The sequence below is a fragment of the Hyperolius riggenbachi genome, chromosome 12, assembly GCF_040937935.1.
Source record: "Hyperolius riggenbachi isolate aHypRig1 chromosome 12, aHypRig1.pri, whole genome shotgun sequence".
Lineage (NCBI taxonomy): Eukaryota > Metazoa > Chordata > Amphibia > Anura > Hyperoliidae > Hyperolius > Hyperolius riggenbachi.
Genome location: NC_090657.1, coordinates 234,192,376 through 234,207,532, shown reverse-complemented (window position 1 = coordinate 234,207,532; position 15,157 = coordinate 234,192,376). Strand labels below are relative to the sequence as shown.

General features: G+C 45.1%; 1 protein-coding gene and 1 long non-coding RNA gene across 3 annotated transcripts in view; one reads left to right on the top strand and one right to left on the bottom strand.

The window, feature by feature from the left end:
• Window positions 1-10,960, top strand: part of MAP2K6 (mitogen-activated protein kinase kinase 6) — a 115,801-nt gene extending 104,841 nt beyond the window's left edge. For both annotated transcript variants that reach the window (XM_068264365.1, XM_068264364.1), the window contains 2 exons: window positions 5,643-5,688; window positions 7,649-10,960. In XM_068264365.1, coding sequence (XP_068120466.1) covers window positions 5,643-5,688; window positions 7,649-7,726 — 124 coding nt within the window. In that variant the 3' untranslated portion in view covers window positions 7,727-10,960. The remainder of the gene's footprint in view (window positions 1-5,642; window positions 5,689-7,648) is intronic.
• LOC137542451 (uncharacterized) overlaps window positions 1-15,157 on the bottom strand; it is a 231,522-nt gene that overhangs the window by 696 nt on the left and 215,669 nt on the right. The gene's annotated exons all lie outside the window — the stretch shown is intronic.

Genomic DNA, 15,157 nt, shown 5'->3' with positions numbered 1-15,157 from the left:
TTGAATGTGCAAGGTAATGGCCATGTTTACCTATGGCTCAAGTGTGTGATATTACAGTTTAACAGTGTGCTGACCAGGAAGCTGTTAGGGGGTAACGGCCATTTTTAACCACTTGAGGACCGCCCCCAGCCAATGGGCGGCGGCAAAGACCGGGCCCAAACGACTGCAATACGCCCATCGGCGGGGGCGGCATCAGAGGTGGCTGTGCGGCGATCGCGCCATTAATGACGCCATCGCCGCTGGCAATGGGCTCTGCCCACCCTGCTCGGAAACCCGCCTGCCAATTAGCAGCGCCGGCGGGTTTCAAATGCGGCGATCGGGCCAATCAGAGGCGTATAATACACTTTGTTATTGTATCAAAGTGTATTATACTGGCTGCCTCCTCCGCTGATGGTCACTCGTCGTGCGACCATCAGAGAGGACGGCAGCCATTAGCTAAGTGGAAAAAAAACACCACACTTTGCCCCACACAGACCCCCCCCCCCCCCGATCGCCCACCCCAGCACACCAGTATCTGTACCCCACCACCAACCTAAAAACCCATCAATCACTCCCTGTCACTATCTAGCGACGCTATCCCCTAGATTAGGTCCCTAACTGCCCCCTAGGGTCCCCTGATCACCCCCCCCTACCCTCAGATCCCCCCCAGACCACCCCCCTGTATACTGTATACATTTGTAAACAGCTGCCTTACCCACTGATCACCTGCCTATCACCTCTTGTCACCACCACCCATCAGAGCAGACCCTAAACTGTCCCTTGGGGGTACCTGATCACCCACCCAGACCCTCAGATTGCCCTCAGACCCCCCCCCCCCCCCTGATAACCTCCCCAGTGCATTGTTTACATCTATTCTCCCCTGTAATCCCTCACTGATCTCCTATCGTCACCCCCTGTGTCTGCCACCCACCAGATCAGGACCCAGTCTGCCCCGTGCAGGCACCTAATCAACCCCCCACACCCTCAGATCGCCCTCAGACACCCCCTCCAATCACCTTCCCAGTGCATTGTATTTGATTGTGCTGACATTCAATTTGATTGTGCTGTAATTGTATTTGATTGTCCCGTGATTGGCTTTGATTGTCCCGTGATTGGCTTTGATTGCCCTGTGATTGGCCTTGATTGTCCCGTGATCGGCTTTGATTGTCCCGTGATCGGCTTTTATTGGCCTGTGATTGGCTTTGATTGTCCCGTGAATTGAGTGCCCTGTGATTGGCCTGCGATTACCCTGTGATTGTTTCTGATTGCCTCTGATTCCCCACTCGCCACCACCCCCCTGTCACTATCCTAGTGATCTAAAAACAGTGATCAGTGAAAACTGTCACTTTTTTAGTATCACTAGTGTTAGCAGTTAGGCACCTTTGTAAGTGTCAGTTAGTGCTCAGCCCACTGCACCACAGTCACTAATTCGCGTCATCACTGTCGCTAATCAACATTGGTACTATATAGTATCTGTAAGTGATCATTACTGATCGCAGTCAGATCTATTAGGGTCACTAGGATGATCCACAAAAAAACGCAGTGTTTACCCGATCAGGCCTGATCGTTCGCCTGCACTTGCGTTCAGCCCGCCCCACCGCAGTGACAGATTTTTTTTTCTGATCACTGCAAAAAACACTGTACAATAGCTGTGGCACTGTAAACATCAGTTTTTTTTTTTTTTTATCAAAACTCCGTGACCACAGCTTTCTACCTCTGAAATACTCCCTTTTGCTAGGTAGGTGCTCTTTTTTTCTGGGTAGTCTCAGAGTAATACCCCCTAAATTTAGCAGTCCACCATGGCAAGAAAGGGGTATTCCGATGATGAGGTTCTCAGGTACATGGCCCAGTCGGATGAGGACGATTGAGACACCTCATTCGACGAATCTTCCGGGTCAGAGTTTGAACCTGAATTGAGCAGTGGCTCACTGACCGATAGTGATGACGAGGCTGAGGTCCCGGCTAGAGCAAGGCGTACCACACCCCATGTTGTTGGACCGCAGGTGGCGCAGGATCGGCCTCAAGGGCAGCAGAGTGGTGTTCGTGCTGGTCTGAGATTTCATGGTGGGGCAGGCACCAGCAGCACAACATCTCCTGGACCTAGCACCAGTACTTCCATAGACCCTGGTGAAGTGGCGAGCACCAGCATGGACGTTGAAATGGTTCGGTGGCACGTGCAGTAAGATCCCAGTCGCAGCCACCAAGAAGACGGGCCCGTACTACCCCTAGTTTACCAGAGGTGCTGGCAAACCCAAATTGGCTGATTCCGCCGCACCCGTACTTCCCCCTTTCACCGCCCAGTCTGGAGTCCAGGTGGAGACAGATAATCTAGGATCGGCCCTAGACTTTTTCTATCTGTTCTTCACCCAGGATCTCTTAGACTTAATTGTGGCAGAGACCAACTGTAAGGCCACACAATATATAACCGCCAATCCGGAAAAGTTCCTTGCCCAGCCTTTTCGGTGGAAACCAGTCCAAGTTTCCAAAATTAAAATTTTTTTGGGCCTTCTTCACACGGGACTAGTAAAGCAGAATGTGTTGCGGTCTTATTGGTCTACGGACCCTGCATATCATGTTCCCCTGTGCTCTGCTGCCATGTCCAGGACACTATTTGAGAACATTTTGCGCTTCCTGCACTTCAGTAACAACGAAACCTGTCATCGAAGTGACCACCCTGCTTTTGACCGGCTCCACAAAATTCGACCCCTTATAGACCACCTGTCATCCAGATTTGCAGATGCCTATACCCCTGACCAGGACATCTGCGTAGACGAGTCCCTCATATGCTTTACCGGGCGCCTTCGCATCAAACAGTACATCCCAAGCAAGCGCGCCCGGTATGGGGTGAAACTGTATAAGCTCTGTGAAAGGGCCACAGGCTATACATCTTATTTTAGGGTCTATGAGGGAAAAGACTCAAAAGTGGAGCCTGTCGGATGCCCTGACTACCTGGGGAGCAGTGGAAAGGTTGTGTGGGACTTGGTGTCACCCTTGTTCCAGAAGGGGTACCATCTTTTTGTAGACAATTATTACACAAGTGTGGCCCTCTTTCAGCACTTAAAAATAGAAAAAATCCGATGCTGTGGCACCGTGCGTCCTAGTCGCCGGGGCTTCCCCCAACGGCTCATTACCACCAGACTTGAACGGGGGCAGAGGGCCGCCTTGTGTGCTGACGACCTGCTCGCGGTGAAATGGAAGGACAAGAGGGAGGTTTACTTCCTGTCCACCATTCACGCAGACACGACAGTTGAAATTCAACGGCGAACTGAGGTCATTGAAAAACCCCTTGTCATCAACGAGTATTTTGAGAAATTTCGTTTCAAGACTACTCCTCACGGTTTAGGGCCCCTAAACACCATGGGCAGTATAGGATCCCCACAAATGACCCCATTTTAGAAAGAAGACACCCCAAGGTATTCCGTTAGTAGTACGGTGAGTTCATAGAAGATTTTATTTTTTGTCACAAGTTAGCGGAAATTGATTTTTATTGGTTTTTTTTTCACAAACTTGTGACAAAAAATAAAATCTTCTATGAACTCACCATACTCCTAACGGAATACCTTGGGGTGTCTTCTTTCTAAAATGGGGTCATTTGTGGGTTTCCTATACTGTCCTGGCATTTTAGGGGCCCTAAACCGTGAGGAGTAGTCTTGAAACGAAATTTCTCAAAATGACCTGTGAAATCCTAAAGGTACTCTTTTGCACCCTAACTGCGCTAAGGGGCCCAAAGTTCAATGAGTACCTTTAGGATTTGCAGAGAGATTTCTCCCACCCAGCATGGGTATGTGTAAAAATACACCCCAAAACACATTATACTACTTCTCCTGAGTACGGCGATACCACATGTGTGGCACTTTTTTGCACCCTAACTGCGCTAAGGGGCCCAAAGTCCAATGAGTACCTTTAGAATTTCAAGGGTCATTTTTAGACATTTGTTTTCAAGACTACTCCTCACGGTTTAGAGCTCCTAAAATGCCAGGGCCGTATAGGAGCCCCACAAATGACCCCATTTTAGAAAGAAGACACCCAAAGGTATTCCGTTAGGTGTACGGTGAGTTCATAGAAGATTTTATTTTTTGTCACAAGTTTGTGAAAAAAAAACAATAAAAATCAATTTCCGCTAACTTGTGACAAAAAATAAAATCTTCTATGAACTAACCATACTCCTAACGGAATACCTTTGGGTGTCTTCTTTCTAAAATGGGGTCATTTGTGGGGTTCCTATACTGTCCTGGCATTTTAGGGGCCCTAAACCGTGAGGAGTAGTCTTGAAAACAAGTGTCTCAAAGTGGCCCTTGAAATCCTAAAGGTACTCATTGGACTTTGGGCCCATTAGCGCAGTTAGGGTGCAAAAAAAGTGCCACACATGTGGTATCGCCGTACTCAGGAGAAGTAGTATAATGTGTTTTGGGGTGTATTTTTACACATACCCATGCTGGGTGGGAGAAATCTCTCTGTAAATGGACAATTGTGTGTGTAAAACAAAATCAAAAGATTGTCATTTAGAGAGATATTTCTCCCACCCAGCATGGGTATGTGTAAAAATACACCCCAAAACACATTATACTACTTCTCCCGAGTACGGCAATACCACATGTGTGGCACTTTTTTGCAGCCTAGGTGCACTAAGGGGCCCAACGTCCAATGAGCACCTTTAGGCTTTACAGGGGTGCTTACAATTTAGCACCCCCCAAAATGCCAGGACAGTAAACACACCCCACAAATGACCCCATTTTGGAAAGTAGACACTTCAAGGTATTCAGAGAGGAGCATGGTGAGTCCGTGGCAGATTTAATTTTTTTTTTGTCACAAGTTAGCAGAAATGGAATTTCTTTTTTTTTTTGTCACAAAGTGTCATTTTCCGCTAACTTGTGACAAAAAATAAAATCTTCTATGAACTCACCATGCCTCTCAGTGAATACTTTAGGATGTCTTCTTTCCAAAATGGGGTCATTTGGGGGGTATTTGTACTATCCTGGAATTTTAGCCCCGCATGAAACATGACAGGGGGTCAGAAAAGTCATAGATGCTTGAAAATGGGAAAATTCACTTTTGGCACCATAGTTTGTAAACGCTATAACTTTTACCCTATCCAATAAATATACACTGATTTTTTTTTTTTTTTTTTATCAAAGACATGTAGCAGAATAACTTTCGCGCTAAAATGTATAGGAAATTTTACTTTATTTGAAAAATGTCAGCACAGAAAGTTAAAAAAGTCATTTTTTTGACAAAATTCATGTCTTTTTTAATGAATATAATAAAACGTAAAACTCGCAGCAGCAATCAAATAGCACCAAAAGAAGCTGTATTAGTGACAAGAAAAGGAGGTAAAATTCCTTTAGGTGGTAGGTTGTATGACCGAGCAATAAACCGTGAAAGCTGCAGTGGTCTGAATGGAGAAAAAGGCTCTGGTCCTTAAGGGGCGCAAAGACTGTGGTCCTCAAGTGGTTAAAATGGAGGACGGAGAATTCCATTGATCACAGTGGACAAATGGGACGCAGGAGAGGAGAAAGAGACTGAGGAGTAGACTACACAGGAGGTAAGTATGACCTGTGTATGGTTATTTTGACTTTAAAGATGCCTTTGTAAGTTTCCATGTGCTGAAATTATTTGTACTTCACCACCACTCGTTTTCTTAAACGTTGTTCTTTATTTGACAGCTTGAATAAAAATTCCATGGACCGCCCGACTTATCCAGAGCTTATGGTGAGTGCAGAACGCCAACTGCCATCATTTATTTCTGCCTAATGCCCTGGGCAAGGATTGCCAACGAGATGCAAATCATTCTGAGTTTATGTAAATCTTATGCAAATATATGTAGCCTGAATATGGAGGCAGCTGCTGCAGCGTTTGGTCTGCTCTGTTTATAAGCTTCATAACTTCATATTCAATTCAGATCAACTCCAAAATGATTGGCATTTTCTCGGCTATCTCCTGGGTTAGGGTGTGTTCAAACATACACATTTGACTGGCCAATTCTTGATAAATCTTAGCACTTACCGTATATACTCGCATACAAGCCGAATTTTTGACCCCCAAAAAGGGGGCCAAAAGTTGGGGGTTCGGCTTGTATGCGAGTCATAGTGGTCCGCGGGTCCCCCACTCCCCCCATGGCCGCCGCCGCTGCTATTACCTGTCCGCATCTTCTATTTCAGTCTCCGTGCTTGTAAACATTCAGAGCAGCGCGCCCGGCGCTGCTACTGTGACGAGGCAGGAAAGAGCGTCCTGTTACTATGGGAACCGCTCTTTCCTGGCTCGCCGCTCGTCACAGTAGCAGCGCCGGGCGCGCTGCTCTGAATGTTTACAAGAACGGAGACTGAAATAGAAGATGCAGCCAGGTAATAGCGGCGGCGGCCATGGGGAGCGGGGACTGTACTGGCTAAACTGGGGCACTTAACTAGCTTTACTGAGCGCTATACTAGCTAAACTGGGGCACTATACTAGCTATACTGAGCACTATACTAGCTATACTGAGCACTATACTAGCTATACTGAGCACTATACTAGCTATACTGAGCACTATACTAGCTATACTGGGGCACTTTACTAGCTATACTGAGCACTATACTAGCTATACTGAGCACTATACTAGCTATACTGAGCACTATACTAGCTATACTGAGCACTATACTAGCTATACTGGGGCACTATACTAGCTATACTGGGGCACTATACTAGCTATACTGGGGCACTATACTAGCTATACTGGGGCACTATACTAGCTATACTGGGGCACTTTACTAGCTAAACTGGGGCACTATACTAGCTATACTGAGCACTATACTAGCTATACTGAGCACTATACTAGCTATACTGAGCACTATACTAGCTATACTGAGCACTATACTAGCTATACTGGGGCACTATACTAGCTATACTGGGGCACTATACTAGCTATACTGGGGCACTTTACTAGCTATACTGAGCACTATACTAGCTATACTGAGCACTATACTAGCTAAACTGGGGCACTATACTAGCTATACTGAGCACTATACTAGCTATACTGAGCACTATACTAGCTAAACTGGGGCACTTTACTGGCTATACTGAGCACTATACTAGCTATACTGAGCACTATACTAGCTATACTGGGGCACTATACTAGCTATACTGGGGCACTATACTAGCTATACTGGGGCACTATACTAGCTATACTGGGGCACTATACTAGCTATACTGGGGCACTATACTAGCTATACTGGGGCACTTTACTAGCTATACTGAGCACTATACTAGCTAAACTGGGGCACTATACTAGCTATACTGAGCACTATACTAGCTATACTGAGCACTATACTAGCTAAACTGGGGCACTATACTAGCTATACTGAGCACTATACTAGCTAAACTGGGGCACTTTACTGGCTATACTGAGCACTATACTAGCTATACTGAGCACTATACTAGCTATACTGGGGCACTACCTACCCATACTGGACACTTTACTAGCTATACTGGGACACACTCGGGGAATAAGGCGGCCAGCATTTCCTACCCCCGGCTTATATGGGGGTCAATCATTTTCCCCTGGTTTTTCAGTGAAAAGTTGGGGGGTCGGCTTATATGCGGGTCGGCTTATATGCGAGTATATACGGTATTGAGAGATGGTGGCCTACGTTTGGTAATCCTGTGTAATACGCCATTTTCTTTTCCCTCACCACAGCAACACCAGTTTTTCACGCTGCACGAATCCAAGAACACGGACGTGGCCTCCTTCGTCAAACTCATTCTGGGAGACTGAAGTGACCGCCTCGGAAAAAGTCTGCCCATCTTTCCACATAGACTTCTTATTCTCCTGCAGGACACGGGGCAGCTGGACGCAGCCACCGGAAAAGGCCTCTTGGGACTGGAAAACTGGACGCCATAGTTGTTTCTCTTGGCTTCCTTTGTGCAAAAAAAAAGGAAAAAAAAAAAAACCAACAAAACCAAAAAACCACAAAAATAATCTGACCTTTGCGCAGCCACCGCAGTCTGTCCGGCAGCGCAAGCGTTAGGCTGATGCATTTTACCTTAATGGGATGATCTTCACCCATGCCAGTTGCAGTATGGGTCTATAACGATTTAGGCTTTTTAGGCTGTTTTGTTTTTTGGCTCTAGGTGCTACTATAGTTACGTTTTTGTGTAGTTTTTTTTCCCCCGTTTTTGTCTTCTTCTCTTTCATTTTTTTTTCTTCTTGGAAGAAGAAATATTTATGTTCTCTTATTTTGATTTACGTCTGTTTGACAGGAAGAGTGTGTGATCTTGGCGCAGTATGGTGGCAAATATTTATAGGGTTTTTGTTTTGTGTTTTTTATTTTTATTTTTTGCTGGTGAAAGGGTGATTTTTAAGTTTAATTTTTTTTTTGTTGAGAAAAACGTTCAATTTTTTTTCTCCTTCCCATATTTTTAAACAATGATTCTAGCTACAATTTCAGCAAAAAAAAACCGAAACCTTTTTTTAACAGTTTGTTTTATCAATTTGCATTTTATTTCCTCCTAAAAGCCAAGTGGTGAGATTGAAATGAATTTGCATTATTTTTTTAATTCTGGCCTCTCTGAAGCAATACGAGGACTTTATAGCGACCGAGTGACAGTCGAGAACGATGGCGGAGTATGCTGTTTTTTTCGAACTAATGCTCCCTTAGACATAAAGAGGATGTTTATATTTGGAAACTGTGTCAACGGCGTATATAAAATGTTTCCTGATCTAGCCATGTTGTTTCTGGTTACGGCTAAGTCATCTCTTGAATCAGATGCAAGTTACCCTCTTGATGGTTTCCGCCAAACCTCTGTTTGGTGTTCAGTTGCATCTTCCACCTGTTAGTGGAGAAAGCTAATATGGAAACGGTGTAGACGACTTCAGTCTTCTGGCGCGTTGAAATCAGAGGTCAAGGGATAGCCTGTGGCTGTTTCAAGAGGAAACTGAGCTTGGAGCCCAGATAATGCATATTGTTTTGAATGATCTGAAGATTGACCTGTTGAGTAACGCCTTAAATAGATTTGTTTATTTCTGCTATGCCATGGAGCTGGTACTGAAGGCCACGTTATAGTCCCTTTGGGCGTTTAGCCTCCTCTGCTGTACCATGCCCCCCTTAGGCTGGATACGCAAGAAGCAAAATAATTGCAAACACTGAGCTAGCCTTAAAAAAACAAAAAAAGTCCCACCCAAAATGGATTTCTCTGCTTTACCTTGGCTGGAGGTTGCTCTGCGGTTCCTTATGGACTGAGCAAGAATGTGGGTCAAGCTGCTGTTATATGCCTTATATTTCTACCTGTCACTCCGCTGCAGATTGCACATCATCTTAGTGCAATGTGCGCAGAAACGCCTCAGTCCTCCAGCTCCACAAGCTTTACGTGACAGTTAGTTGGGGTTTGTCGTAGCCATACCAGATATGGGTGGGCAGCTTCCTGCTGAGGTCACAGTAAAGGGCATGCCGGTATTATCGTACCCCCCCAACACTTCACCCTAATAAACCCTAAAATATGATGGCTTTACTCCTTGTTGTGGAAAGCTTCCTGCTTCTCTACCCCGCCCCCTTCTCCATAGTACCCTGCCCCCTTCTCCATAGTACCCCACCCCCTCTCCATAGTACCCCGCCCCCTCTCATGGGACAATACCCGCCCATCAGCTCAGCGCACATGAGCGCTTACAGCCTGTCAGCCAACACCATCAGAAGTAACCTGCTAGGCCGATGTGGTCTTGTGTGTACCAGGCTTTGAACTAGCCTAAAATGCCTTAAATCATAAGCAAGCAAAAAAAATACTCAGAATAATTTCGGCAGTACTTTTTGGTAGTTGCGCATTGCAAAGTGCTGAAGAGTTATCCTAAATCTAAGATGAAATATTATTTCCTAGGAGAAAACTGAAGAGAAAAAGTGAATTGCATATGGCCCCATATTAAAAAACGCCCTGAAATTGCTAGTGCAATGAATCCTTATGGGATAGTTCATATCAGCGCGTTGGGTCTGCTGGCCGCTCAGCAAAGCGCTGCGTGTACCATTTTCGGGGTGATTGTGCTTCAATGGAAGGTGTAGGGAATGCGCAAAACGTTCACAAATCGCTTTATCTGGCGATTGCGCTGCTATGAATAAATATATTGTATTTATTCATATCCGGGTGAAAGAGTTCACTTCCTGACTGATGTCAGGAAGTGAAAAAACGGAGTTGCTCCGCAGAAGCGCTTACAAAGTGGTTTGTACAAAATAGTAGTGCGGAGTGGAGCATCGGGAGGGGGAAAAAATCGCGCTGAAAAACGCAGCCGTCAGCGATTTTGATTTTAGATGTGGGTCCCTGCCAAACATCTCCTCTTTTGCTCCCATAGTTTTATTTTTATATTAGTAGGTTTAAGACTGGTCTCCTGGCGGCACTGCGGACGTAGGAGTCTGTTACGGAGGGATAGGCCAGGGAGGCAGGAGTGTAATCGGATTCTCACCCTTGGTCTTGGTGCTTCTCTGGCCAGCTCTGGGCAGTCTGTTCCGTGTCTTGGGTGTCTGGACTTGTAATGGGAGGAGTCTTAAAACTCTCATAGCATTTGCAGCAATGTAAAATGTATTATGAATTACATTTGGTCCTCCCCTCTCAGTAAATGGATTCCCAGCATTCCTGGAGGGGTAAGAAGCTTGGTAGGCTATATGACTCGGTGTCATCTACCCAAGATTTCAATAGCAGATTCTGATTGGGTGACCCTTTAAATCCACCACCCGTTTTCTACCAGAGGGGGCAGTGGTGTACAGCACACGGGACAGGCCGAGTCATGGCATCCATGGCACATAGCAGTGTTTTGTATTAATACAGGGTGTTCAGGTCATGTCCACGCTGTGTATTGCTGAATAGGATTTATTGAAATAACCAGAATACTCTGCAGGGTCCGTACCATGATGTCAGGTATGAAATGAGAAAATAAAATGATTATATACACCCCCAGGGAAGTAATGGAATTTACCCAGATCCACTGAAATGTCTTGCATATCAATTATATTTTTTAACTTCAAACCAACTCTGTGTCCAGTGTTTATCTGATGTGTGTGTTGTCTGTTTGCCTGAAATGTCAGTGTACTTGTGCTTTAAGTGACATTGAAGAGGAAAAAAAGTTACAATGAATATTGTATGTGTAGTACGGATAATTAGTAGCAAAAAAAAATCTCATTTTTATTTTCAGGTATATAGCTTATTTTTATAACATTGCATCATTCTTTAATATTTGCAGTTTAAAAACGACACACTGTAATTGAAACTATGAAGCGGAGCAGAGCTAATGACCCTTTGAACTTGACTGCAGTAAAATCTTATCTGAAGTTTCCATTACTGTTTCTTTGATATAGAAGAGCTTCAGAAAATAGCACTGTAGTCAGAGAAGATCTTTTGCATAGATAACAAGAGAAGTTTCTTAACTCTTCTTGTGCTGGAAACAATATGAGACTCCTATCTTTGCTACTAACAGGGCTGTTGAGTCGGAGCAACTTTGGATACCTGGAGTCGGTGGTTCCAATAAACGGAGGAGTCGGATGATTTTTGTTCCAATTCCACAGCCCTGGTAAGAATAAGACTAAAGCCTGATACACCTCATGCAATTTCCTGTCAGATAGATGGGTCGAATAGATCATTTCCAACTAATCTAATTTCCAAAAAAAACGATCGGATCTGTCAGAAATGATCCAGCGATCCATCTATCTGATGGGACATGACATGGTGTGTACCAGGCGTCGGAGCAATTTTGGGTACCTGGAGTCGGAGGTTTTTTGTACTGACTTCACCGCCCTGTCTAGTAATGTTTGATTTCTTAGCTGTACCACACACACAATTCATTGGCCAATATGCAACTCACTTTTTCTCCCAAGTTTTCTCCTAGGTCAGGCGTAGGGAACCTGTGGCTCGGGAGGCAGATGTGGCTCTTTTGATGGCTACATCTGGCTCACATACAAATCAGTAGGGATTGACTCACTAAGCTGTGCTGCTCAAGCAGCACAGCTTAGTGTGGCAGCGCAAGTAACATTTTCAAAGTAGTAACGCTACTGCTGTAGCATGCACTACTAACTTACTCGCACTTCCCCCCCAAAATGAATGGCTGCTCCAATTGTCCCACTGTGGGCCCTGTCAGGTCCAGTGACTTAGTAAGACGAGATCCCCACACTTTGATTGGCCCAATAGGCTGTCTGTCACTTGACAGGCACCCTATTGGGCCAAAGTGCGGGGATCTCGTCCCACAAAGTGAATCAACCCCCAAGTCAGCTAGCTACTGTAATTGTACAAGCTGTTAGTCGGTATTTCTCCTGTCAGGCTCTCGGGGAAATTGCTGATGTTGCTGAAACCCAAGAGAAGCTGAAGCCGTGTCTGACACTTCCACTGCCCGGAGGATCAACTGCGTACACATCACCATGGCAACAGGGATGTGAGCCCTACTGTACCAGTTTGAAACATATTGTATGGCTCTCACGGAATTACATTTTAAAATATGTGACATATATGGCTCTCTCAGCCAAAAAGTTTCCTGACGCCTGCACTAGGTGATATTTTCAAACTTGTTAATAAAATGCATTTTAAACTACCAGCAAGCAAATACTAAAAATAGTTTTGATAGTACTTTAGTACTTTTCCACTTACTTTTTGGTACTTTTTCAATTGCGAAGTGCTGAAAAGTTATTCTAAATACAATATGAAAAATTATCTCTTAGGAGAAAACTTAACAGAAAAAGTGAATTGCATATGGGCCATTGTCTCATATCTTTGTTTTCACTTCATATTCCCCTTAAGTGGTATCTTTGTTTTCCTTAAAGAGTACCAGAAGTGATGCATAACTTAAAGGAATACCATTGATGGAAACAACTTTTTTTTAATACTCTATATTAGTGTACACATTACCACTAGTGCTAGGGGCACTTTATTTATTCACCCAGGTCTCTCTCACTATCCCTGCTTAAAAATTCATTTCTCACACAGCTCATAGTAGTTTGGGTCACCCTGAGCTGCTTGGTTACTCTGTCACACAGCTCACAAATATATTTCACTGTGTCACTCACAGCATGCAGGAGACATGAGGAGAAACAGGCTGATCTAAGGTGGTAACAGGTAACTAAATGAGCTGTAATATTGCTGGAATATAACTAGCTATAACACTAGTCTGTGTTTACACTCAGACTGGCTGCCTGCTTGAGGCGATTCACTCCAGGCTGCATCCACTTTACAAGCTGCTGAGAGGGGCAGACCACTGTCTACAATTAGCATTATTAGTATCTTTATCAGTCAAGAGAAGCAAAGATAAAAAACACACATTGCTAGAATCGTTAACCCCTTACCACCATATCAATAAGATTCTTTCAGCAAGGTGATAATTAAAGTATAAACTGAGGAGTTGATAGCAACTCCCCTGTGCAGAGACATGGTCTAGCCCTCTGGGAGCCTCAGTATTAGATACATTTTGTATCCAACACTGACGCCAAAACTGATGGAGGATTTTACAGCTGAGAGGAACAGCTGTGTGAGGAATCAAATTGCTCCTAGTACTTGCCCTGATGTGTGCTACAACATACAGCATTTAAAAATAAATGCATACATCGATAGTATTCCTTTAAGGTAGCCATACACTGGTCGATTTGCCATCAGATCGACCAACAGATAGATCCTTCTCTGATCGAATCTGATCAGAGAGGGAACGTATATCTGCCTCTACTACAAACACATTGTGAATCGATTTTAGCATGAAACTGATTCACAATCTTTGGACCTGCTGCCGCCCCCCCTGCATACATTACCTGATCCGGTCTCTGCTGTCTCTTCTCCACTCTGGGCTCCTCCAGCTTCACTTTACTTCCTGCCGGGGGAAGTTTAAACGGTAGAGGGCGCTCTACTGCTTAAACTTCCTGTCGGGACAGGAAGTAAGTGAAGCCAGCCGGAGCCCATTGCGGAAAAGGGACAGCGGAGAGTGGGGACATGCGCCGGCGGAACAGGTGATGTATTGCCGCTAGCATCGGTCGTCAGACATTCGTACGCCGCTATCGACGTACTCTCGACCCGCCGGCGATTGAGCAAAATCTTCCGCACGGACGGATCAATGGGAACGATCGATTTTGGACGGAAATCGATCGTTCGGTCAGCGTTTGCGCAACAATTTCACAGCAGATTCGATCACAGTGATCGAATATGCTGAATATTGGCGGGAAAATCGTTAAGTGTATGGGCCCCTTTAGTGAAGCAAACACGAAACGGTGCACAAAGATGTGCAAACACTCCCATGCTACCTTTCTTCTGTCTGCTCTCTGGTGGGAGCCAGTCACCCAGAAGTGAAGGGTCTTCTCTTCCTCTGGCACGTGCTAAGTTGTCCTCTACATCCTGCAGAGCAGCCTGAAACATCCTGGTAACTAAGTGGGCATGTGCACAAGTTGCTATGCGGGGGCATGCAAGAGCACGGGGCAGAGAGGGGCACGAAGGCCCGCTTCCAGGCAATGGGCTCACAGTTGAACATTACATTGGGGTACCAATGTAGACACAAATGAGAGGGAATTAAACAGGCTAAACTCTTTAAACACATACAGGGTGTGTTTCTCTGTTTTCCTTCTGTCCTGTGCAAGAGTTCAGGTCCACTTAAGATACTGGCATGCCTCTGATCAGGGCCAGATTTACCATAAGGTGCTGTAGGCATGTGCCTACAGGCGCCTGATAACGGAAAGGCGGCTCATTCCCCTCCCCTAGTGCTTCCCTCCCTCCTTCCCTATGCAGAGTTCCAAGCAGAGTGTAAATTAGAGGTTACTCACCCTGCTCTCAGCATTCCAGTAATGAGTTCTCCCTTCAGTTTGGGGCACCACTAGCTACTTAAAGGGAACCAGAGACGAAGAACCCTCATGTATTTTACCATATATATCAGTGGGAACATTAGAGAAAACACCTACCCCGCTCTCTGTTTCATTCTTCACTGCTCAGCCTGCTTGTTATCAGCCCTGATAAAATCCCCTACTGAGCATTCAGTCTGGCTTTGCTCAGGAATCATAGCTGAATCTGTGTCCTCTGATGTCTTTTCAAGCCCAAGCCTGCCCCCTTGTGGCTCTGCTCAGGAATCATTCTAGCTGAATCATTATAGCAAAGCTAGAGTGAATGCTCAGTCGGGGATATTATCAGGGCTGATAAGAAGCAGGCTGAGCAGTGAAGGATGAAACAGAGAGCAGGGTAAGTGTCTTCTCTAATGTTCCCACTAATATATACG